Source organism: Salmo trutta, chromosome 24 (assembly GCF_901001165.1).
Source record: "Salmo trutta chromosome 24, fSalTru1.1, whole genome shotgun sequence".
Lineage (NCBI taxonomy): Eukaryota > Metazoa > Chordata > Actinopteri > Salmoniformes > Salmonidae > Salmo > Salmo trutta.
Genome location: NC_042980.1, coordinates 30,928,449 through 30,952,466, shown reverse-complemented (window position 1 = coordinate 30,952,466; position 24,018 = coordinate 30,928,449). Strand labels below are relative to the sequence as shown.

The window sequence follows — 24,018 nt, the reverse complement described above, 5'->3', positions numbered from 1 at the left end:
AGAGAACACGTTGACAGGAGAGAGAGAGAGAGAGAGAACGCCGTTGACATACAGGAGAGAGAGAGAGAAACGCTGTTGACAGGAGAGAGAGAGAGAGAACGCGTTGACAGGAGAGAGAGAGAGAGAGAACGCGTTGACAGGAGAGAGAGAGAACGCGTTGACAGGAGAGAGAGAGAGAAGAACGCTGTTGACAGAAGTGAGAGAGAACGCGTTGACAGAGCGATAAGAGAGAGATGAACGCGTTGACAGAAGAGAGAGAGAGATACGCGTTGAACAGAAGAGAGAGAGAGAGAACGCGTTGACAGAAGAGAGAGAACGCGTTGACAGGAGAGAGAGAGAGAGAAAAACGCGTTGACAGGAGAGCGAGGGAGAGAGAGAACGCGTTGACAGAAGAGAGAGAGAGAGAACGCGTTGACAGGAGAGAGAGAACACGTTGACAGAAGAGAGAGAGAGAACGCGTTGACAGAAGAGAGAGAACGCGTTGACAGAAGAGAGAGAGAACGCGTTGACAGAAGAGAGAGAGAGAACGCGTTGACAGGAGAGAGAGAACGCGTTGACAGAGAGAGAGAACGCGTTGACAGAAGAGAGAGAACGCGTTGACAGGAGAGAGAGAGAGAGAGCGCGTTGACAGAGGAGAGAGAGAGAACGCTTTGACAGAGGAGAGAGAGAACGCGTTGACAGAGGAAAGAGAGAACGCGTTGACAGAAGAGAGAGAGAGAACGCATTGACAGAAGAGAGAGAGAGAACGCGTTGACAGAAGAGAGAGAGAGAGAACGCGTTGACAGGAGAGAGAGAACGCGTTGACAGAAGAGAGAGAACGCGTTGACAGGAGAGAGAGAGAGAACGCGTTGACAGAGAGAGAGAGAACGCGTTGACAGAGGAGAGCGAGAGAACGCGTTGACAGAGGAGAGCGAGAGAACGCGTTGACAGAGGAGAGAGAGAACGCGTTGACAGAGAGAGAGAGAACGCGTTGACAGAGGAGAGAGAGAGAACGCGTTGAGAGAGAGAGAGAGAACGCGTTGAGAAAGAGAGAGAACGCGTTGACAGAGGAGAGAGGGAGAGAACGCGTTGACAGGAGAGAGAGAGAGAACGCGTTGACAGGAGAGAGAGAGAGAGAACGCGTTGACAGGAGAGAGAGAGAGAACGCGTTGACGAGAGAGAGAGAGAGAGAACGCGTTGACAGAAGAGAGAGAGAGAACACGTTGACAGGAGAGAGAGAGAGAGAACGCGTTGACAGGAGAGAGAGAGAGAAACGCGTTGACAGGAGAGAGAGAGAGAGAACGCGTTGACAGGAGAGAGAGAGAGAGAGAACGCGTTGACAGGAGAGAGAGAGAGAGAACGCGTTGACAGAAGGAGAGAGAACGCGTTGACAGAAGAGAGAGAGAGAGAGAACGCGTTGACAGAAGAGAGAGAGAGAACGCGTTGACAGAAGAGAGAGAGAGAGAGAACGCGTTGACAGAAGAGAGAGAGAGAATGCGTTGACAGGAGAGAGAGAGAGAGAAAAAACTCGTTGACAGGAGAGCGAGGGAGAGAGAGAACGCGTTGACAGAAGAGAGAGAGAGAGAACGCGTTGACAGGAGAGAGAGAACACGTTGACAGAAGAGAGAGAGAGAACGCGTTGACAGAAGAGAGAGAACGCGTTGACAGAAGAGAGAGAGAACGCGTTGACAGAAGAGAGAGAGAACGCGTTGACAGGAGAGAGAGAGAGAACGCGTTGACAGAGAGAGAGAACGCGTTGACAGAAGAGAGAGAACGCGTTGACAGGAGAGAGAGAGAGCGCGTTGACAGAGGAGAGAGAGAGAACGCTTTGACAGAGGAGAGAGAGAACGCGTTGACAGAGGAAAGAGAGAACGCGTTGACAGAAGAGAGAGAGAGAGAACACGTTGACAGAGGAGAGAGAGAACGCGTTGACAGAGAAAAGAGAGAGAACGCGTTGACAGAAGACAGAGAGAGAACGCGTTGACAGGAGAGAGAGAAAGAACACGTTGACAGGAGAGAGAGAGAGAGAACGCGTTGACAGGAGAGAGAGAGAGAGAACGCGTTGACAGAAGAGAGAGAGAACGCGTTGACAGAGGAGAGAGAGAGAACGCGTTGACAGAGGAGAGCGAGAGAACGCGTTGACAGAGGAGAGAGAGAACGCGTTGACACAGAGAGAGAGAACGCGTTGACAGAGAGAGAGAGAACGCGTTGACAGAGGAGAGAGAGAGAGAACGCGTTGAGAGAGAGAGAGAACGCGTTGAGAGAGGGAGAGATCGCGTTGACAGAAGAGAGAGGGAGAGAACGCGTTGACAGAGGAGAGAGAGAGAACACGTTGACGAGAGAGAGAGAGAACGCGTTGACAGGAGAGAGAGAACGCTTTGACAGAAGAGAGAGAGAGAGAGAGAACGCGTTGACAGAAGAGAGAGAGACAGAGAACGCGTTGACAGGAGAGAGAGAGAGAACGCGTTGACAGGAGAGAGAGAGAGAACGCGTTGACAGAAGAGAGAGAGAGAGAACGCGTTGACAGAGAGAGAGAGAGAGAGAGAACGCGTTGACAGGAGAGAGAGAGAGAACGCTTTGACAGAAGAGGGAGAGAGAACGCGTTGACAGAAGAGAGAGAGAGAGAGAACGCGTTGACAGAAGAGAGAGAGAGAGAGAATGCGTTGACAGAAGAGAGAGAGAGAACGCGTTGACAGAAGAGAGAGAGAGAACGCGTTGACAGAAGAGAGAGAGAGAACGCGTTGACAGAAGAGAGAGAGAGAACGCGTTGACAGGAGAGAGAGAGAACGCGTTGACAGAAGAGAGAGAGAGAACGCGTTGACAGAAGAGAGAGAGAGAGAACGCGTTGACAGGAGAGAGAGAGAGAGAGAGAACGCGTTGACAGAAGAGCGAGAGAGAGAACGCGTTGACAGAAAGAGAGAGAGAGAACGCGTTGACAGAAGAGAGAGAGAGAGAACGCGTTGACAGAAGAGAGAGAGAGAGAGAGAACGCGTTGACAGAAAGAGAGAGAGAGAGAGAACGCGTTGACAGAAGAGAGAGAGAGAGAACGCGTTGACAGAAGAGAGAGAGAGAACGCATTGACAGAAGAGAGAGAGAGAGAACGCGTTGACAGAAGAGAGAGAACGCGTTGACAGGAGAGAGAGAGAGAACGCGTTGACAGAGAGAGAGAGAACGCGTTGACAGAGGAGAGCGAGAGAACGCGTTGACAGAGGAGAGAGAGAACGCGTTGACAGAGAGAGAGAGAACGCGTTGACAGAGGAGAGAGAGAGAACGCGTTGAGAGAGAGAGAGAGAACGCGTTGAGAGAGAGAGAGAGAACGCGTTGACAGAGGAGAGAGGGAGAGAACGCGTTGACAGGAGAGAGAGAGAGAACGCGTTGACAGGAGAGAGAGAGAGAGAACGCGTTGACAGGAGAGAGAGAGAGAACGCGTTGACGAGAGAGAGAGAGAGAGAGAGAACGCGTTGACAGGAGAGAGAACGCTTTGACAGAAGAGAGAGAGAGAGAACGCGTTGACAGAAGAGAGAGAGAGAGAACGCGTTGACAGAAGAGAGAGAGAGAGAGAACGCGTTGATAGGAGAGAGAGAGAGAACGCGTTGACAGAAGAGAGAGAGAGAACACGTTAACAGAAGAGAGAGAGAGAGAGAGAACGCGTTGACAGGAGAGAGAGAGAGAAACGCGTTGACAGGAGAGAGAGAGAGAACGCGTTGACAGGAGAGAGAGAGAGAGAGAGAACGCGTTGACAGGAGAGAGAGAGAACGCGTTGACAGGAGAGAGAGAGAGAGAACGCGTTGACAGAAGGAGAGAGAACGCGTTGACAGAAGAGAGAGAGAGAACGCGTTGACAGAAGAGAGAGAGAGAACGCGTTGACAGAAGAGAGAGAGAGAGAGAACGCGTTGACAGGAGAGAGAGAGAGAGAGAACGCGTTGACAGGAGAGAGAGAGAGAGAAAAAACGCGTTGACAGGAGAGAGAGGGAGAGAGAGAACGCGTTGACAGAAGAGAGAGAGAGAGAACGCGTTGACAGGAGAGAGAACACGTTGACAGAAGAGAGAGAGAGAACGCGTTGACAGAAGAGAGAGAACGCGTTGACAGAAGAGAGAGAGAACGCGTTGACAGGAGAGAGAGAGAGAACGCGTTGACAGAGAGAGAGAACGCGTTGACAGAAGAGAGAGAACGCGTTGACAGGAGAGAGAGAGAGAGAGCGCGTTGACAGAGGAGAGAGAGAGAACGCTTTGACAGAGGAGAGAGAGAACGCGTTGACAGAGGAAAGAGAGAACGCGTTGACAGAAGAGAGAGAGAGAGAACGCGTTGACAGAGGAAAGAGAGAGAACGCGTTGACAGAAGAGAGAGAGAGAACGCGTTGACAGGAGAGAGAGAGAGAACACGTTGACAGGAGAGAGAGAGAGAGAACGCGTTGACAGGAGAGAGAGAGAGAGAACGCGTTGACAGAAGAGAGAGAGAACGCGTTGACAGAGGAGAGAGAGAGAACGCGTTGACAGAGGAGAGAGAGAGAACGCGTTGACAGAGGAGAGAGAGAGAGAACGCGTTGACAGAGGAGAGAGAGAGAACGCGTTGACAGAGGAGAGAGGGAGAGAACGCGTTGACAGAGGAGAGAGGGAGAGAACGCGTTGACAGAGAGAGAGAACGCGTTGACAGAGGAGAGAGAGAACGCGTTGACAGAGGAGAGAGAGGGAGAGAGAACGCGTTGACAGAAAGAGAGAGAACGCGTTGACAGAAGAGAGAGAACGCGTTGACAGAAGAGAGAGAACGCGTTGACAGAGGAGAGAGAGAGAGAACGCGTTGACAGGAGAGAGAACGCGTTGACAGGAGAGAGAGAGAACGCGTTGACAGAAGAGAGAGAGAACGCATTGACAGAAGAGAGAGAGAGAACGCGTTGACAGAAGAGAGAGAGAACGCGTTGACAGAAGAGAGAGAGAACGCGTTGACAGAGGAGAGAGAGAGAACGCGTTGACAGAGGAGAGAGAGAACGCGTTGACAGAGGACAGAGAGAACGCGTTGACAGAAAAGATAGAGAGAACGCGTTGACAGAAGAGAGCGAGAGAACGCGTTGACAGAAGAGAGAGAGAGAGAACGCGTTGACAGAAGAGAGAGAGAGAGAACGCGTTGACAGAAGAGAGAGAGAGAGAGTACGCGTTGACAGAAGAGAGAGAGAGAGAACGCGTTGACAGAAGAGAGAGAGAGAGAACGCGTTGACAGAAGAGAGAGAGAGAGAGAGAACGCGTTGACAGAAGAGAGAGAGAGAGAGAACGCGTTGACAGAAAGAGAGAGAGAGAGAAAGAACGCGTTGACAGAAGAGAGAGAGAGAGAGAACGCGTTGACAGAGGAGAGAGAGAACGCGTTGAGAGAGAGAACGCGTTGACAGAGGAGAGAGAGAACGCGTTGACAGGAGAGAGAGAGAGAACGCGTTGACAGAATAGAGAGAGAGAGAACGCGTTGACAGAGAGAGAGAGAGAGAACGCGTTGACAGAGGAGAGAGAGAGAGAGAGAACGCGTTGACAGAGGTTCCGAACCAGGTGTACTAGGACCCCTGGGGGTACTTAAGAACACTCATGAGACAATAGGTAAAATGCACATGAGGGAGTACTTCAGGGGTTCTCTGGGCAGAGCAAAATTCAGTTGTTGGTACAGTAACCGAAAAAGGTTGGGAACCACTGCTCTAGTCCAATCAGATAGTAAAACACTCAACAGTTCACTCTCTGCTTTGCTCTGGCTGATTGACTATCATTTCCAAACAGGGCACAGAAGAGCCCTTACACCCAGAAAGCTGAGTCATTTTATCAGACAGAAGGAGCCTTACACTTATTTTGTTCAGACTATTGAAGCAGACAGTGGTGGACAAAGTACCCAATTGTCATACTTGAGTAAAAGTATAGATACCTTAATAGAAAGCTACTCAAATAAAAGTCACCAAGTAAAATAGTAAAATACTACTAGAGTAAAAGTCTAAAAGTATTTGGTTTTAAATATACTTAAGTATCAAAAGTATAAATAATTTCAAATTCCTTATATTAAACAAACCAGACGGAACCATTTTCTTGTTTTAAAATGTATGGATTGCCAGGGTCACACTCCAACACTGATGTTATTTACAAAAGATGCATTTGTGTTTAGTGAGTCCGTCAGAACATAGGCAGTAGGGATGACCACGTGTTCTCTTGATAGGTGTGTGAATTTCACAATTTTCCTGTTCTCTTAAGCATTCAAAATGTAACGAATACTTTTGGGTGTCAAGGAAAATGTATGGAGTAAAAAGTACAATATTTTCTTTAGGAATGTAGTGAAGTAAAAGTTGTCAAAAATATAAATCGTAAAGTGCAGATACTACTTAAGTAGTACTTTAAAGTATTTTTTTACTTAAGTACTTTACACTAGTGGAAGTAGAGGAGAGAAAGAGTCTTTGAAAACAGACCATCAGGTGAGGTCTCTCCCACCAAAAACAAAACTCTGTGAGAGCTTAGTTGGACGTAGCTGCCAGTTATCACACTGAAGTGTTAGCTTTAGTCTGTCCCTGTAATGTTCATGTACACATTCAGTGTTCAACTTGGAAGTAAGAAACAAATGAACAAGCTTTTTACACCTAAGAAAGAAGTTGACTAGCTTCTAATGCTTAAACTTACTAAATTCATTCAAATACACATAAATGCAACATGTAACGTGTTGGTCCCATGTTTCATGAGCTGAAATAAAAGATCCCAGAAATGTTCCATTCTCGCAAAAAGCTTATTTCTCTCATTGTGTGCACACATTTGTTCACATCCCTGCGCATTTCTCCTTTGCCAAGATAATCCATCCATCTGACAGGTGTGGCACATCAAGAAACTGATTAAACAGCATGATCATTACACAGGGGCACCTTGTGCTGGGGACAATAAAGCCACACTAAAATGTGCAGTTTTGTCACACAACACAATGCCACAGATGTCTCAAGTTTCTAGGGAGTGCGGAATTGGCATGCTGACTGCAGGAATGTCCAACAGAGCGGTTGCCAGACAATTTAATGTTCATTTCTCTACCATAAGCCTCCTTCCATCATCATTTTAGAGAATTTGGCAGTACGTCCAACCAGCCTCACAACCGCAGACCACGTATAATCATGCCAGCCCAGGACCCCACATCCATCTTCACCTGATGGAATTTCTGCACAAATTGTCAGAAACCATATAAGGGAAGCTCATCTGCGTGCTCGTTGTCCTCACCAGGGTCTTGAACTGACTGCAGTTCAGCGTCATAACCAACTTCAGTGAGCAAATGCTCACCTTTGATGGCCACTGGCATGCTGGAGAAGTGTGCTCTTCATGGATGAATCCTGGTTTCAACTGTACTGGGCAGATGGCAGACAGCGTATATGGCGTTGTGTGGGCGAGCGGTTTCAACGTTGTGAACATAGTGCCCCATGGTGGCGGTGGGGTTATGGTATGGGCAGGCATAAGCTACAGACGACGAACACAATTGCATTTCATCAATGCCAATTTTAATGCACCGAGATACCGTGATGAGATCCTGAGGCCCATTGTTGTGCCATTCATCCGCCGCCATCACCTCATGTTTCAGCATGATAATTAGAGGTCGACCGATTATGATTTTTCAACGTCGATACCGATTTATTGGAGGACCAAAAAAGCCGATAATGATTAATCGGCCGATTTTATTTATATATTTTTTTTATTATTTTTTATTATTTTATTTTTTTTATTATTATTTTTTTTATTTGTAATAATGACAATTACAACAATACTGAATGAACACTTATTTTAACTTAATATAATACATCAATAAAATCTATTTAGCCTCAAATAAATAATGAAACATGTTCAATTTGCTTTAAATAATGCAAAAACAAAGTGTTGGAGAAGAAAGTAAAAGTGCAATATGTGCCATGTAAGAAAGCTAACGTTTAAGTTTCTTGCTCAGAACATGAGAACATATGAAAGCTGGTGGTTCCTTTTAACATGAGTCTTCAATAATACCTTGGCTTCTTACTGCATTCGCGTAACAGGCAGGCTCCTCGTGGAGTGCAATGTAAAGCAGGTGGTTAGAGCGTTGGACTAGTTAACCGTAAGGTTGAAAGATTGAATCCCCGAGCTGACAAGGTAAAAATCTGTCGTTCTGCCCCTGAACAAGGCAGTTAAACCACCGTTCCTAGGCTGTCATTTGAAAATAAGAATGTGTTCTTAACTGACTTGCCTAGTTAAATAAAGGTCTATAAAAAAAAAAATTGGCGTCCAAAAATACCGATTTCCGATTGTTATGAAAACTTGAAATCGGCCCTAATTAATCGGCCATTCCAATTAATCGGTCGACCTCTAATGATAATGCACGGCCCCATGCCCCAAGGATCTGTACACAATTCATCGAGGCTGAAAATGTCCCAGTTCTTCCATGGCCTGCAGACTTACCAGACATGTCACCCATTGAGCATTTCGGGATGCTCTGGATTGATATGTACGACAGCTTGTTCCAGGTCCTGCCAATGTCTAGCAACTTCGCACAGCCATTGAAGAGGAGTAGGACAATATTACACAGGCCACAATCAACAGCCTGATCAACTCCATGCAAAGGAGATGTGTCGAGCTGCATGAGGCAAATGGTGGTCACACCAGATACTTTTTTTTTTTAGGTATCTGTGACCAACAGATGCACATTTGTATTCCCAGTCATGTGAAATCCATAGATTAGAGTCTAATGAATTTAAAATTTACTGATTTCCTTATATGAACTGTAACTCAGTAAAATCTTTGAAATTGTTGCATGTTGTGTGTTTATATTTTTGTTCAGTGTAGAATACAACTAGGTCTAAATGACTTGGAGCACTTTCATTCTTGGTCATGGTGAGACCATACAAATCTGTTTTGTTACTCTATACTTCTGAACCAAATACAGTAATATCTGCCCTTGGCCTTAGTCTGCCCATCCCTCTCTATCCGGTCCACTCCCCCAGGTCTGGAGGACTATCTCCAGCGCTACAGAGAGGGCATGAAGCGGGTTCTGAATGCCTTTGGACCTGTTCCCGAATTCTCTGGGGAGGCAGCCGAACGCATCAACAAAGTAAGCTTATGTGTTTGTGTGTTGTACTGTTTGTACCAACGCCCCTATATTCTAGGACTAGGTCAGATGTCTTCAGATTTTGCTCATCAAGTACAAGAAGGTATGAAAAACTGGGTTAGTTCAATGAGGGCAATGGAAAATTAAGTCCAGCGAGCTCAAGGGCGAGCATTCAAGTTTTTCCCTTCTAGTACTATACCCTGTTAACTAGACGTTACTCAATCATATGCCGTCAGGCTGTTCAAACATCCTTCTCCACACTCCAATGGAAGCCGTCATGTGAGAACACTCTGGCCATAAGCGTAAAATATTTCACAAGCATAAAATATTTCATATTGGACCAATTTTTTTTTTTTTTAATGCATAGTGTAACCAAGGAAATATTTCACTAGGATAACACCGGAATGAAATCCTAGCAGTTAAAACGATACTGAACAAAAATATAAACGCAACATTTAAGTGTTGGTCCCATGTTTCATGAGCTGAAATAAAAGATCCCAGAAATGTTCCATTAGCACGAAAAGCTTATTTCTCTCAAATGTTGTGCACAAATATGTTTACACCCCAGTTAGTAAGCATTTCTCCTTTGCCAAGATGTATTTATTTATTTTTATTTCACCTTTATTTAACCAGGTAGGCTAGTTGAGAACAAGTTCTCATTTGCAACTGCGGCCTGGCCAAGATAAAGCAAAGCAGTTCGACACATACAACAACACATGGAATAAACAAACACAATCAATAATACAGTAGAAGAATCTATATACAGCATGTGCAAATGAGGTAGGATAAGAGAGGTAAGGCAAGAAATAGGCCATGTTGGCGAAGTAATTACAATATAGCAATTAAACACTGGAATGGTAGAATGTGCAGATGATGAATGTGCAAGTAGAGATACTGGGGTGCAAAGGAGCAAGATAAATAAATACAGTATGGGGATGAGGTAGTTTGGATGGGCTAATTTACAGATGAGCTATGTATAGGTGCAGTGATCTGCTCTAACAGCTGGTGCTTAAAGCTAGTGAGGGAGGTAAGAGTCTCCAGCTTTAGTATTCTTTGCAGTTCATTCCAGTCATTGGCAGCAGAGAACTGGAAGGAGAGGCGGCCAAAGGAAGAATTGGCTTTGGGGGTGACCAGTGAGATATACCTGCTGGAGCGCGTGCTATGGGTGGGTGCTGCTATGGTGACCAGTGAGCTGAGATAAGGCGGGGCTTTAGCTAGCAGAGACTTGTAGATGACCTGGAGCCAGTGGGTTTGGCGACGAGTATGAAGCGAGGGCCAGCCAACGAGAGCATACAGGTCGCAGTGGTGGGTAGTATATGGGGCTTTGGTGACAAAACGGATGGCACTGTGATAGACTGCATCCAATTTGTTGAGTAGAGTGTTGGAGGCTATTTTGTAAATGACATCGTCGAGGATCGGTAGGATAGTCAGTTTTATGAGGGTATGTTTGGCAACATGAGTGAAGGATGCTTTGTTGTGAAATAGGAAGCCGATTCTAGATTTAATTTTGGATTGGAGATGTTTAATGTGAGTCTGGAAGGAGAGTTTACAGTCTAACCAGACACCAAGGTATTTGTAGTTGTCCACATATTCTAAGTCAGAACCGTCCAGAGTAGTGATGCTGGACCGGAGGGCAGGTGCGGGCAGCGATCGGTTGAAGAGCATGAATTTAGTTTTACTTGCATTTAAGAGCAGTTGGAGGCCACGGAAGGAGAGTTGTATGGCATTGAAGCACATCTGGAGGTTAGTTAACAGTGTCCAAAGAAGGGCCAGAGGTATACAGAATGGTGTCGTCTGCGTAGAGGTGGATCAAAGAATCACCAGCAGCAAGAGCGACATCATTGATGTATACAGAGAAGAGAGTCGGCCCGAGAATTGAACCCTGTGGCACCCCCATAGAGACTGCCAGAGGTCCGGACAACAGGCCCTCCGATTTGATAAGATAATCCAACCACCTGATAGGTGTGGCATATCAAGAAACTGATTAAACAGCATGACCATTACACAGGTGCACCTTGTCCTGGGGACAATAAAAGGCCAATCTAAAATGTGCAGTTTTGTCACACAACACAATGCCACAGATGTCTCAAGTTTTTAGGGAGTGTGCAACTGGCATGATGACTGCAGAGCTGTTGCCAGATAATTGAATGTTAATTTCTCTACCATAAGCCACCTCCAACATCACTTTAGAGAATTTGGCAGTACCTCCAACCGGCCTCACAACCGCAGACCATGTGTAACCACGCCAACCCAGGACTTCCGCATCCGTCTTCTTCACCTGCTGGATCGTCTGAGACCAACCACCCGGACAGCTGATGAAACTGTGGGTTTGCACTGAAGAATTGAAGAATTTCTGCACAAACTGTCAGAAACCGTTTCAAGGAAGCTCATCTGCGTGTTCGCCATCCTCATCAGATGTGTCGCGCTGCATGAGGCAAATGGTGGTCACACCAGATACTGACTGGTTTTCTGATCCACGCCCCTACCTTTTTTTTAAGGTATCTGTGACCAACAGATGCATATCTGTATTCCCAGTCATGTGAAATCCATAGATTAGGGCCTAATGAATTTATTTCAATTGACTGATTTCCTTGTAACTCAGTAAAACCTTTTGAAATTGTTGCATTTTATTTTTGTTCAGTGTACAATTCAGAGAAGAAATAATGCATTCTCTCTACTCATCTTATATCCCTCTCCCTCCCTTCCTCCTCTGATGTGTCCCTCCAGGAGATGTGTGAGCTGATCCCAGCTGACCAGCAGCACCTGTCTGCCAGGAGAGAGAGAAGGGACCAGCTTCTCATGGGCCTGGCCAAGCTCAAGAAGTGACCCCAGGACTATCACCACAACTGATGAACAGGGTGGGCTGAGGTCTGGGACTCTGCTGTCCATCACTCAGCCAAAGAGCATGGTGATGAGGATGATCTGATCTCTCAGTAGTGCCTACACTGGGGATGTTACTGAATATTGAAGCCCTGAGTCCTCACACACAATCAATCAACCTATCTGGGATGTTACTGTAGCCCTCACACACAATAAACCAATCTAGGGATTGATTACCATGCCATCTCAGAAATCTAACCACCACATGTTTTATGCCATCAATACGTTGATCAGACAAGGGAATTATTGGTTTGGTCATACCACAATGGCTTATGAATGGCTTATGAATATGAAATGTTAATGTGAAAACCTTATGGGAATTTTTTTAAATTAAAATATTGAAGTTCTCAAGAATGTTAAGATATTGTAATTTTTCCTTCACAATAACAGATGCACAACAAACAGTATTATGTACTATATCTGGTATTTTCCTATGGTCTCCCAAAATATCATAATCGCTAGATTGATCTTCAGTCAGCATGAGGTCATGCCTACTTTGTTGTGGTAATCTTGATTTCACAGAGGAAGTCTCCATCATTGCTTGACTATATTGACTGTCGCATGACGACTTAGGCCTTGACCATGACTCTCAGTTCCGTTACATTACACAGAAGAGTCATTGGAAGAAGGCGTCTTCTGTAGACGCTCAGTTTGAACATTAACACGCGTCCCTTGCGGTATTGGAAGCATAAGGACATTTCATATCGGCGGGAAATAATAATAAAACAAAGTTACATTGATACACACCTTTTTATAGGGTTAGGGTTCCCACACGGACATATTTCCACGTTTACGGAAGACAGTGGACTACCTGTGCTAATTAGCTATCTGCGTCTCTGAACACCTGTGTGTAAATGGAAGACCGACGCCACACACGTCACTGAAACGTACTGCAACTGTGCTAAAACCGGTTAAAACAGTGTACACTGTGTATTTTGCATTTGTGAAATTATTTTGATGTGATATGAAAGTAAAGGGATTTATGTTTCTAGAACCGTACTGCAATTGAGAATCTAGTCACGTTTATATGGAGTATTTAGCTGTTTTCTCTTCCAGAGCCAATTCGCCCTTTAAACAACATGTAAGGTCCTTCGACGTTAGGCTCTTTTAGTCTAATATTGGGCTAATGATGACTGCGTGCTTTATAGCTCGTACCGTAAATGAAGACCGAATTCAAGTGTATCTCTCTGAATTGTCTATAAACAATGTGAAAAGAATGTGATTGTGTTTGATTCAAATAAACAAATCAGTGTATTTCAGTGAAATCAAGTAAAACTCTACACGACTGACACTTTAATATTAAAGCTACACACTCCTGAACTGATGAGCCAATGGGGTTGATGAGCGAGCGCTCTTCGTCCTGTTTCCTTCGTCCCGCCTCGAGCAGGTGGATCGTCCTCAAGTGAAGATCGTAAAAACTCAAGTACTTCTCATCAGAGCGCAGACTTCACAGTCGGACCTACTTCCAAACAACTACATTTTCCCCTCAGCTTCATTTGGAGTTGCTCTCTCCGTCTTTGGTGTTTCTTGAAACGACGGCATTAAAGAGCACCGAAAGTGAAATTAATGGACGTTTGCTGAAATTCCGAGAAAGTGAGGTGAGTGCTGTGATTTGTGAATCATACTCACCTGTCTTATTCGTCTTTAATGATACAGCCACTGGTGATTTTATTTTATTTATATATATATATATATTTGTTTTGCTGATGTTTATGATTTTATTAAAGAAATGATTGTTGCCTATTTTTTTCCCCCAATATACAGGTTAGAATTAACAGATTAGAAACTCGACAGGGAAACCTAACGAAATATCATTAATTGGCTAATTGTTATGGACAGTTTACATTTTGAATTTGTTCGTGTAAAATGCAGGTAAACTCATCACTGATAATGCAGTCTTAGTAACTAGCAGCAGCCAATTTTAGTAAGTGTATATTTAAGCAACCACGCACGAGGAGGTGTAGTATATGGCCAATATACTACAGGTAATGACTTCTACCCACGACTCAACGTGGAGTGCCTGGATACAGCCCTTTTCCGTGGTACATTGGATCTATACCAAATAAACCCGAGGTGCCTTACTGCGATTATAAACGGGTTACCAACGTAATTAGAAAAGTAAAACATGTTTTTATATGGTCTGATATAACACTGCTGTCAGCATTCAGTGCTCGAACCACCCAGTTTATAATGTATAATAAATAAACGCTAATATATTGATTTGTCTTAAGTTAATGGAAATTAACTTTCTTGTGTACTGTTTGATGATTATTCATTGTTTTACTACACTGTTTTATCTGTCAATATAGCCTCACTTTTGATAGCCAGTGTTGTGTAAAAGTAATTACTTGAATGAAAACACACATTATTAAATAGTTGGATTAAATTGTATTGGAAAGAAACACCACCTAGTGTTCAATTGAATACTTCATGTTTAATGTCTAATTGTGAAAGACAAAAGGAAACGACAGTGATGTAGGCATACTGGTCTCCTTGCCAGTGTACTGTTTGGGTTTCTGAAAATGAAACCTTTTTGAAGTTCACTAAGAACTGACATTAATTAGTACCGTTTCCATTCTTGTTCTCCAGGTGGTCTAAGCCAAAGCTGCTGTAGAGATGAGTTGGGGGGCTCTGTACACCCAGCTGGGCGGGGTGAACAAACACTCCACCAGCCTGGGGAAGATCTGGCTGTCTGTCCTCTTCATCTTCCGTATCACCATCCTGGTACTGGCTGCAGAGAGCGTGTGGGGAGACGAGCAGTCTGACTTCATCTGCAACACCCAGCAGCCTGGCTGTAAGAACGTCTGCTACGACCACTTCTTCCCTGTGTCGCACATCCGTCTCTGGTGCCTGCAGCTGATCTTCGTGTCTACACCGGCCCTGCTGGTGGCCATGCACGTGACTTACAGGAAGCGCGGGGACAAGAGGCACATCATCGCGACGTCCTTGCACAGCAGTGGTGATAATAAGACCAGGCAGGTGGACCTAGAGGCCCTGAAGAGGAGTCGTCTGCCCATCACTGGGCCTCTGTGGTGGACGTACACCTGCAGCCTGTTCTTCCGCCTGATTTTTGAGGCTGGCTTTATGTACGCCCTCTACTTTGTTTATGATGGCTTCGCGATGCCTCGTCTGGTGAAGTGTGAGCAGTGGCCCTGCCCCAACAAGGTGGACTGCTTCATCTCACGACCCACAGAGAAGACCATCTTCACCATCTTCATGGTGGCTTCGTCTGCCATCTGCATGGTTCTCAACGTGGCCGAGCTGGCCTACCTCATCGTCAAGGCCCTGATGAGGTGCTCCACCAGGACGTCCAAGAAGAGCCGTGCCTACGCTCACCCCGATCACATGACCACGAACAAGTCCCTACTACAGAATAAAAAGAACGAGATGCTGCTGTCCTCTCTTACAGATTCCTCCATCAACAAGACTGTGTGAGCCCAGCATAGTGTCCATGTTCTTCCCCATTTAGTACCCCCAACAGCAGACGTTTGTGTTGTAGTCCTGGACAAACATGCCTGATTCAACTCATTGAGGGATTGATAATTAGCTGACAAGTTGAATCAGATGTGCTCGTCCAATGTGTATTGTTGGGGGTACTCGAGGACTGGAGTTGGGGAACACTGTCGTAGAGGATATTTCTCTCTGTGCCTTCCACTATGACTGACCCATGGGGTTACGTTTTAGCATTTTTTTTATTTATCTTGGCGCTTGTCTGTTTGGGAGGTTGAACAGCAGTGACAAATGGGTCTAGATCGCCACCTTCTGGTTTACAATGAGCTTGCAGGAGTTTGTTAATGTTTTATTGTGGAGCGCAACCAGAATTGGTTTATGTTACTTCTTCAGCTTTTGTGGGAGACTTTACCAAAGCAGAAACTCACAAGTGTGCAGTATAGCTCCAAGTTCTATTTGAGGCTCACACCGGCGAAGGAAATGTATCGAGTACCAAAGCAATTTTAAAACAGTGCCTTAGTCTTTTAAAACAGTGCCTTAGTCTATTAGTGGTGTCAAATAGTATGATGCTGCATATTGAGCATTTACATTTTAGTCATTTAGCAGATGCTCTTATCCAGAGAAATGTACAGTAGTGAATGCATACCTTTTCACATTTGTTCGTACCGGTCCCCCATGGGAATTGAACCCACAAGACTGGTGTTGTGAGTGCCACACTCAACCAACTGAGCCACACAGAGCACAATGATTTTAGGCAGCATGGCTGATAGGCTTGAACATTCTGGACAGATTTCCTGGACCCAGATGAATCCTATTCCTGTACTTAAGCTGGGTACTGGAAACTGACCCTCTGAGCATTATGCCAACTGAGACAGACATATAGCCTATTGTTGTCAAGACTGATTGTAAATCTGTCTACAGAGCCTATCTTTCAGCTTGTTCCTTATTTTAGGCACTGAACTTATCACTGCACCTCTTTCAATGTGAGTTAGCGGGCTGATCTACAGGCAAAACTGGCCTAATGTGCTTTGTCCAAAAATGCATGTAGAAGTTGGACCATAATAACTTGTATCACTGTAGTGACAATCTGACTGTTACCTGTCAAAAGGTAAGGACAGTTTTAGCAATGAGATGCATCACACACATTTGTGAAAGCATTTTGTGGGCTTACTTTCTCTCACAATCTTTACAGTTGTATGGGGGCTTTTTGTCTGTTTTTATATTGACTGTTTGGAGAAAATGCAAAATTCAGTAGTACAAATCGTTCTTGGACATTTTTGAAAGCCTCAACATTGTCACTTGCACTTACAGCAGCTAGAGCCTAACTATTCATCTACAGATTTCTAAACTGCATGTTTTTTGAAAATAGAAAGATGTTTGTATTTTTTATTAGATCTGCACTTTGACCCTGGGTCTTGACTTTTAATAAAATAAAAATGATACTGCCTGTTTACTTATTGCTTTCACAGTATCTGTTGTAATACCAATGTTATCAACCTCCAGCCACTGGGATGCGCTTCTCTGGACAACCAAGAGAGGGCGGGAGGTTACGTGGGTTTTGCGGTGGGTGACTGGATTTGCAGTGTAACTTTTGATAGCCATGAATCACAAGTCAATTGTATTCTAGTGAGGTGTAGAATCATAAATTCCTAAATCACAAATTTAAGACAATTTTATCTGACAGGTTTATGTTCTCTTCAGCATTCTAAGTGAACGATTTCTCACAGATGGGCTACCTTATTGTCAGAAATGTCCAACTTCCGTCACTAAAGGCCAAAGGTCAGATGTAAAACTATGAAAGCAGAACTGACTTTTCCCGGGTGGTAACATGCACCCCCAGACTGCATAGCCTATTTGAAGCTTGATGTTTTATAGGGGCGTGGCGTGCATCGGTCCAGGGTGATGACTTTCTGAATTCACTCATGCATGGTCACACAATGTGACAGTCGCGATGGCTGGGAATGGGAGTGAGCTGCGCTTCGCGGAAACCCATCTTCAACTTCAATTCGTCTCGTAAAACTAACTTTTCTTGCTCAAATTTGGCGACGAATCCACGTGTGAAGTTTGTTAATGAATAACTTGGCCTGGCTGCGTTTAAAAGAGTTTGGTAAACTGGCAGAGGTGCCAGGATTTGGTGAAGAGGGGAGGGCACCAGCTTCCCTGGGAGGTCTGTAGGCTATCCGACGCACTCAAAATATGGCACGAATGGCAGATGGATATTGCTTTCCATATTTAAATTGGGCATCTCCTGTCTAAGGTATGATTGAAATGAGGTGCGAGTATCTTTCCTGGCACTCGTACTGATGTGATGCTGGTTACTGGTAACTCGTATCAATGGACATTTTATTTAATGAACATTTAAATATTGAGTATTTAATTATTAGAAATTACAGTAGTGACCTATTATAATCGGTCAAACAATACGATAACAAAGGTATAGGGGAGCTAAAAATAAAGCCAGTGGACACAAAGGCTATCTGGCACCCTCTGAATTGTCGATTTGTGAGGCAGCACACTTTGTAGGTTACTGTTGGCTACCTGAACTTGATCGAGTTAATTATTATGACTTATTTAATGGTCATCAAAACCTTCATAAATCATCTGATATTCAATCTATTCGATTTGTATAATATGATGGGATATTTTCTGGACTGATACACGTGTTTAAACAAAACAAATGTTGAGACAACAAAAAATAACATACAACATTCCAACCTTATCAGATAGGCTATTCTAATACTGTAGTCCTTATAATAGCAGTAATAATGATAATACAAATAATTATTAAATAACTTTTAAAGCATTTAGATTTTTGTATTTGTATTTTTGACTGTGTTTTATACGGTCATGTATTTATCCTATCTTTAGGCGCGCGTTTCTTTTCGATCAAAGTATTTCTCTTGATCAGCACTTCAAATTCTGATGATACAAGCATTCATTTGGGGTATGGCACATTTAATATGTTTTTAATGTTAACACTTTTAATATATATTTCATATGTATTTGCCGTGAAGGAAAAACAAATCCCACAATATTTTCCTCAGGATACAAACTATGCGGTGGGATGTTGATATGGAGAGAGCAATAGGTTAAAACATCTCAACTCTCGAGATTAACATTTCTTTACATATCAATTCTGTGTCAAAATGCCTTGTTTTTCCAGTCTAATTAATATCTTAATTTATAACGCCAATGAATATTTATGAATCAGGGCATGGTAATTTTCACTTCAATAAGAGTTTAAAAAAATAACATTAAACCAAAAAAATATCTATCACGTGTGTCAGTCTGCTTAAAGATAGGGAATAAACTTTTGATGTAAATAAACCAATTAACATATTCATCCATTCATTTATCTTTTTTTTTTACAGGTGTCATATTTATTCTGAACCCTAGTCGATGGATTTATTACCCTCAATACAAGAACATTTGAGTAAGTTCCAACTATTTTATGTTCCTGCATGTGTTTTGCGTTTGGTGTGAATAGTAGATTGATAGGCCTCTACTGGCAAGTTCATGTGCACAAAGCTAACCAGGCACTATACATAGATAACAAATAAAATACTATTATATTTGTCACATGCGCTGAATACAACAGGTGTAGACCTTACAGTGAAACGCTTACTTACAAGCCCTTAACCAACAATGCAGTTTTAAGAAAATACCTTAAAAAAAAGTAAGAGTATTTGGCTTCATTCTCCTGTATTCAACAGTGCTTTTTGTGACTAGGGCTGGCAAATGTTGTGCAATGTCTTAGTTTCAAACGTATACTCAGAGGTTAGTTAAAAATCATTCTCACAGCTTGTTTTTGAGGATCACATATGGGGAAAGTGTAATCTGATTCTTCCGTTTGCTTTTAATTTATGCAGTATGACAGAATACATTGTTAGATAGTTAATAGCTTAGTCAATATATGTAATTGTGAATATGGTGTCTTTGCATTTATTGGCTGCAATTTCTTATATGATTGACCATTAAATTGCCATTAAAAGAGCACAATTTTTTTTACAAGTGTGTTACAGATGTATTAGATTTAGGTAATGAATTATCAGCATGTTAAAAGAGGCCTATAGCTGCCCCTGTTCTCAATGAAAATGTCATTCTGTACATCACAGGATATAAAGGTGTATTAGATGTTGAAGATTGTATGTTATACCGTTGGACTTGACACCTAAGGTTCTGTTGGATCAGTGGGAGTCGTGTGTGTTAGGGTCTACACACCGCAGTCCAACCTCTGCTCACTGCTGTTTTTCAACATTATAATGTTGATCTCAGCAAATGCCTGCTGGGCAGTGGAGCGAGCAGGTGAGAGAGAGAGAGAAAGAGAGAGGGAGTGTGTGTGTGTGTGTATGTGTGACAGTGACCGGGAGAAAGGTTTAGAGAGAGAGAACAGGAGAGTGAAAGAGTGTTAGCATAAATGTCAGGTTCATAGTTAATGCTAAATAGTGAAATAGGGGGCTTCACAAAATTCTGTGGCATTACAGAACATTTCTATACCGCTCACTTGCTTTGACCGATTGTTCGATTAAAACAATTGATTTAGCGGTTAACGCCAATGACTTCTTCAAGGACATTTTATGGAATTAATTTTAATAAGCGCTTAATGAGTTGTGCCGATGTGAAGTGTGATTAACCCTTTGTATGTTTGTGGGTGACGCGACCATTGCTTGCTCTCTCTAGGTTTGTAGTGTTTCTCTGTCCTTTATCCCCCTGCAGTTTATGCTTCTGTTACATGGTATCACTTTAACAGGTAACTGACAATCTCTTTTCCCCCTCTCTGTCTGTCTTTTCATCCCGTCATCCTTCTCTGTTCACTCCAGACTGTACTTTCTCCCTAGGCTAGAAATCTTGAAGCATGGGTGACTGGAGCTTTCTGGGGCGTCTGTTGGAGAATGCACAGGAACACTCAACAGTAATCGGCAAGGTCTGGCTGACTGTCCTCTTCATCTTCAGGATCCTGGTGCTGGGAGCGGCAGCCGAGGACGTGTGGGGCGACGAGCAGTCGGACTTCACCTGCAACACACAGCAGCCTGGGTGTGAGAACGTCTGCTATGATGAGGCTTTCCCCATCTCGCACATCCGCTTCTGGGTGCTGCAGATCATCTTTGTGTCCACGCCCACCCTCATCTACCTGGGTCACGTACTGCACATCGTCCGCATGGAGGAGAAGCGGAAAGAGAAGGAGGAGGAGCTGCGAAAGGCCAACAGACTCCAGGAGGAAAAGGAACTCCTTTACAATGAAGGAGGGGATGCAGGGGGAGGAGGAGGTGGTAAAAAAGAGAAGCCACCTATCAGGGATGAGCATGGCAAGATCCGCATTAGGGGTGCCCTGCTGCGCACCTATGTGTTCAACATCATATTCAAGACCCTGTTTGAAGTGGGGTTTATTTTAGGTCAATATTTTCTTTATGGCTTCCAGCTGAGGCCGCTATACAAGTGTGCACGGTGGCCCTGCCCCAACACTGTGGACTGCTTCATATCTAGGCCCACTGAAAAGACCATTTTCATCATATTTATGCTTGTGGTGGCTTGCGTGTCTCTTTTGCTGAATTTGTTAGAGATCTATCACCTTGGGTGGAAGAAAGTTAAACAGGGAATGGCCACCCCTGATCATGTGTTGTTGCCCCGCTCTGATGGTGTGGGGCCGGAGTCCATAGCTTCTGCCTCCAGAACTGCCCTTCCCAACCTCAGCTACCCACCGACGTACACGGATGTGACAGCTGGGAGTGGTGCGTTCCTGCGGCCCAAGGTAGAGGCCTCCCTGGCAGAGTTCAAGATGGACCCCCTGCAGGAGGGGCCCTCGTCCTCCTACTACATGAGCAGCAACAACAACCAAAGGCTGACCACGCAGCAGAACTGGGCCAACCTGGCCACCGAGCAGCAGACTCGGGAGATGAAGGCCACATCCCCCTCCTCCTCCCCTTCCTCCGCCCCTTCCTCCGCCCCCTCCTCTGATAGTAAGCAGCAGCCCTGTAATGCTGCTCCCCCCACCACCACCAGCCCCAGCCCCAGCCCCAGCCCCAGCTCCAGCTCCAGCTCCAGTGGGGGCAGTTTGAGTGGGGGGAATGTGGATCAGGAGGAAGGCCACGTCACCACCACAGTGGAAATGCACGAGCCCCCCGTCATGGTCACAGACCCTCGCCGGCTCAGCAGGGCCAGTAAGAGCAGCAGCATCAGAGCCAGGCCCAACGACTTGGCAGTATAGTCAGTCCCCATAAATACACCTCCAACCTTCCAAAAGCCCTCCCAACCGCCCCAATGACTTTTCTATAAAAAAAAGATTAAAAAAAATAAATAATAATAATAATGTGAGGCAAGGGTCTGGGATCTGGAGTTGTTGCGTAATATATATATTAACAGCAGTTAATATCAGTGCAATTGGTGAGTTGTAGCATATGCATTATGATACAAAACCATGTGCAGTGTGATTGTGCAATGTGTGTTAAAATGGTCTCACAGGCCGAAGGCTTCAATATACTGGACATCAGGGGACTTTAGGGTTCTCATTCCAGTTTAAAATGGCCAAGTAACTTTTTTGTTTGAATTCGGTTTCAATGGCCTAGTATGTCAATGTGCTCGTCAACAGTGGTTGTTGTTGTGTTTATTTGATGAACATAAAAGCCTATTTATTCCAATAAGGAATGATACTGTACATTCATCAAGTCGTTGAGTTCGATTGGCAAATTGCTGAGAACCAATTTCGAATAAAACTGTAATGTGGAACAAGTACAGGGTGTTTTGAGACCAGTTGTTTGTTTAGTATATTTTCTCCTTTGCTGTTATACAAGTTGAACCTTTCTTAAAGATCCAAGGCAGCCATTTTTATCTCAATATCAAATTATTTCTGGATAACAACCTGTGATTGTTTTCAATTAAGATGGTAAAAACAAAATAGCTTCTTAGCAAAGAGCAAATTCTCCAAGCAAGCATGTTCTTAGGACTGTCTGGGAGTGGTCTGAGTGGGGTGGGGAAAACTGAAAACTAGCTGTTATTGGCAGAGAGGTTTGCAACGCTCTTTCTTATTGGTCTATTAACTATATCACCAGGCAGGTAAAAACTCCATCCCAACAAAACAGGCAGAAATTTCAGGCAGTCTTTTCAAACAGCTCTTACACTAAAGGGCCATTATGATCATGTTCACAATTTTACTGTATAGTGTGGAAATATAAAACACAGGAAAATCATATTTTTAATAGCACTGGACTTTTAAAATACGTTTTTTTTTGGTGTATCATAGAAGGTCCATTGCAAGACAAACTAAATACAGCAGCATGTATGCTCTCATCCTTTCTCTAGGATTAAGAATACTGTACAATGTCAGCAATGACACATATGGGGATAATAACATTTGCTTGTTCATTATATAACTTTTATCTTGTACTTTATGACACTTCCTGAATTTCACAGTCTAAATTACTTTTAGAATATTCAGGAAATAGCTTTGCTATCAGTGTTTGGAAATACATTTTTTTGTATTATGTGTTTGAAGAGTAATGGTGGAATCTGTAAATGCAAAACTACAACTCACTGATTCACTAACAGGTCTGCAGGTGCATTTCTTTGTCTTAGTTTTACCCAGGATCCACTTACTGAACACATCATTTACACAAAAACTATAAGAAAATTATGGGTCAAAACTAGGAGTTGAATGTATTCTTGTAGTCCACAGCTGTTATTACTGTAGGTTCCATAGTTCCAGACCCTGCGCCTACATTTGATTCTCGAATGCAGAAATTAGGCAAATAACGTACATTTTTTTTGCCTGAAATTAGAAAGCATACTGACATATGCACAATGAAAAGTTGACATCCAATTTTCAAGAGGTTGAAAACAAAATAAACCCAAATGCTTTAAATTAAGAGGGTAAATAAACCAATTACAGGATATTTAAGTATCACACATCTTGCAAATGTGATGAAACTAGATTAACAACACCATCTAAAAAGCTGACATGTTGAAGATTTCCAAATAGTTTTTCCAGATGTTTAGTTCAATCAAAAGTAACAAAGCTCTTTGATTTGACTGGAAAGATTTGTTTATATATACAGTACCAGTCAAAAGTTTGGACACACCTACTCATTCAAGGGTTTTTCTTTATTTGTATTATTTTCTACATTGTAGAATAATAGCGAAGACATCAAAACTATGAAATGACACATATGGAATCATGTAGTAACCAAAAAAGTGTTATACAAATCAAAATATATTTTATATTTGAGATTCTTCAAAGTAGCAACCCTTTGTCTTGATGACAGCTTTGCACACTCTTGGCATTCTCTCAACCGGCTTCAATTAACAGGTGTACCTTGTTAAAAGTTAATTTGTGGGATTTCTTTCCTTCTTAAGGCGTTTGAGCCAATCAGTTGTGTTGTGACAAGGTAGGGTTGGTATACAGAAGATAGCTCTATTTGGTAAAAGACCAAGTCCATATTATGGCAAGAACAGCTCCAATAAGCAAAGACAAACGATAGTCAGTCAATCTGAAAAATGTCAAAGAACTTTGACAGTTTCTTCAAGTGCAGTCGCAAAAACAATCTAGCGCTATGATGAAACTGTCTCTCATGAGGACCGCCACAGGAAAGGAAGACCCAGAGTTACCTCTGCTGCAGAGGATAAGTTCATTAGTGTTACCAGCCTCAGAAATTGGC

At 43.6% G+C, this 24,018-nt stretch overlaps 3 protein-coding genes across 4 annotated transcripts in view; all 3 read left to right on the top strand.

The window, feature by feature from the left end:
* Positions 1–12,277, top strand: part of cryl1 (crystallin, lambda 1) — a 40,595-nt gene extending 28,318 nt beyond the window's left edge. The window contains exons 7-8 of the mRNA XM_029711822.1: positions 8,937–9,043; positions 11,768–12,277. Coding sequence (XP_029567682.1) covers positions 8,937–9,043; positions 11,768–11,866 — 206 coding nt within the window. The 3' untranslated portion in view covers positions 11,867–12,277. The remainder of the gene's footprint in view (positions 1–8,936; positions 9,044–11,767) is intronic.
* Positions 12,278–13,280: 1,003 nt separating this feature from the next.
* On the top strand, positions 13,281–16,822 carry gjb8 (gap junction protein beta 8). The gene is made up of 2 exons (XM_029711823.1): positions 13,281–13,518; positions 14,510–16,822. Exon 2 carries the CDS (start codon positions 14,537–14,539, stop codon positions 15,353–15,355), a length of 819 nt encoding a protein of 272 aa, XP_029567683.1. The 5' UTR covers positions 13,281–13,518; positions 14,510–14,536; the 3' UTR covers positions 15,356–16,822.
* A 368-nt stretch (positions 16,823–17,190) lies between these two features.
* gja3 (gap junction protein, alpha 3) lies at positions 17,191–22,096 on the top strand. 2 transcript variants are annotated; one of them, XM_029711821.1, is made up of 3 exons: positions 17,191–17,627; positions 18,742–18,803; positions 20,209–22,096. In XM_029711821.1, the coding sequence occupies exon 3, from the start codon at positions 20,226–20,228 to the stop codon at positions 21,573–21,575; it is 1,350 nt and encodes a 449-aa protein (XP_029567681.1). In that variant the 5' UTR covers positions 17,191–17,627; positions 18,742–18,803; positions 20,209–20,225; the 3' UTR covers positions 21,576–22,096. The 2 variants fall into 2 exon arrangements, with proteins under 2 accessions (XP_029567681.1, XP_029567680.1); XM_029711820.1 differs by having other exon boundaries at positions 20,191–22,096.
* Positions 22,097–24,018: the final 1,922 nt, after the last annotated feature.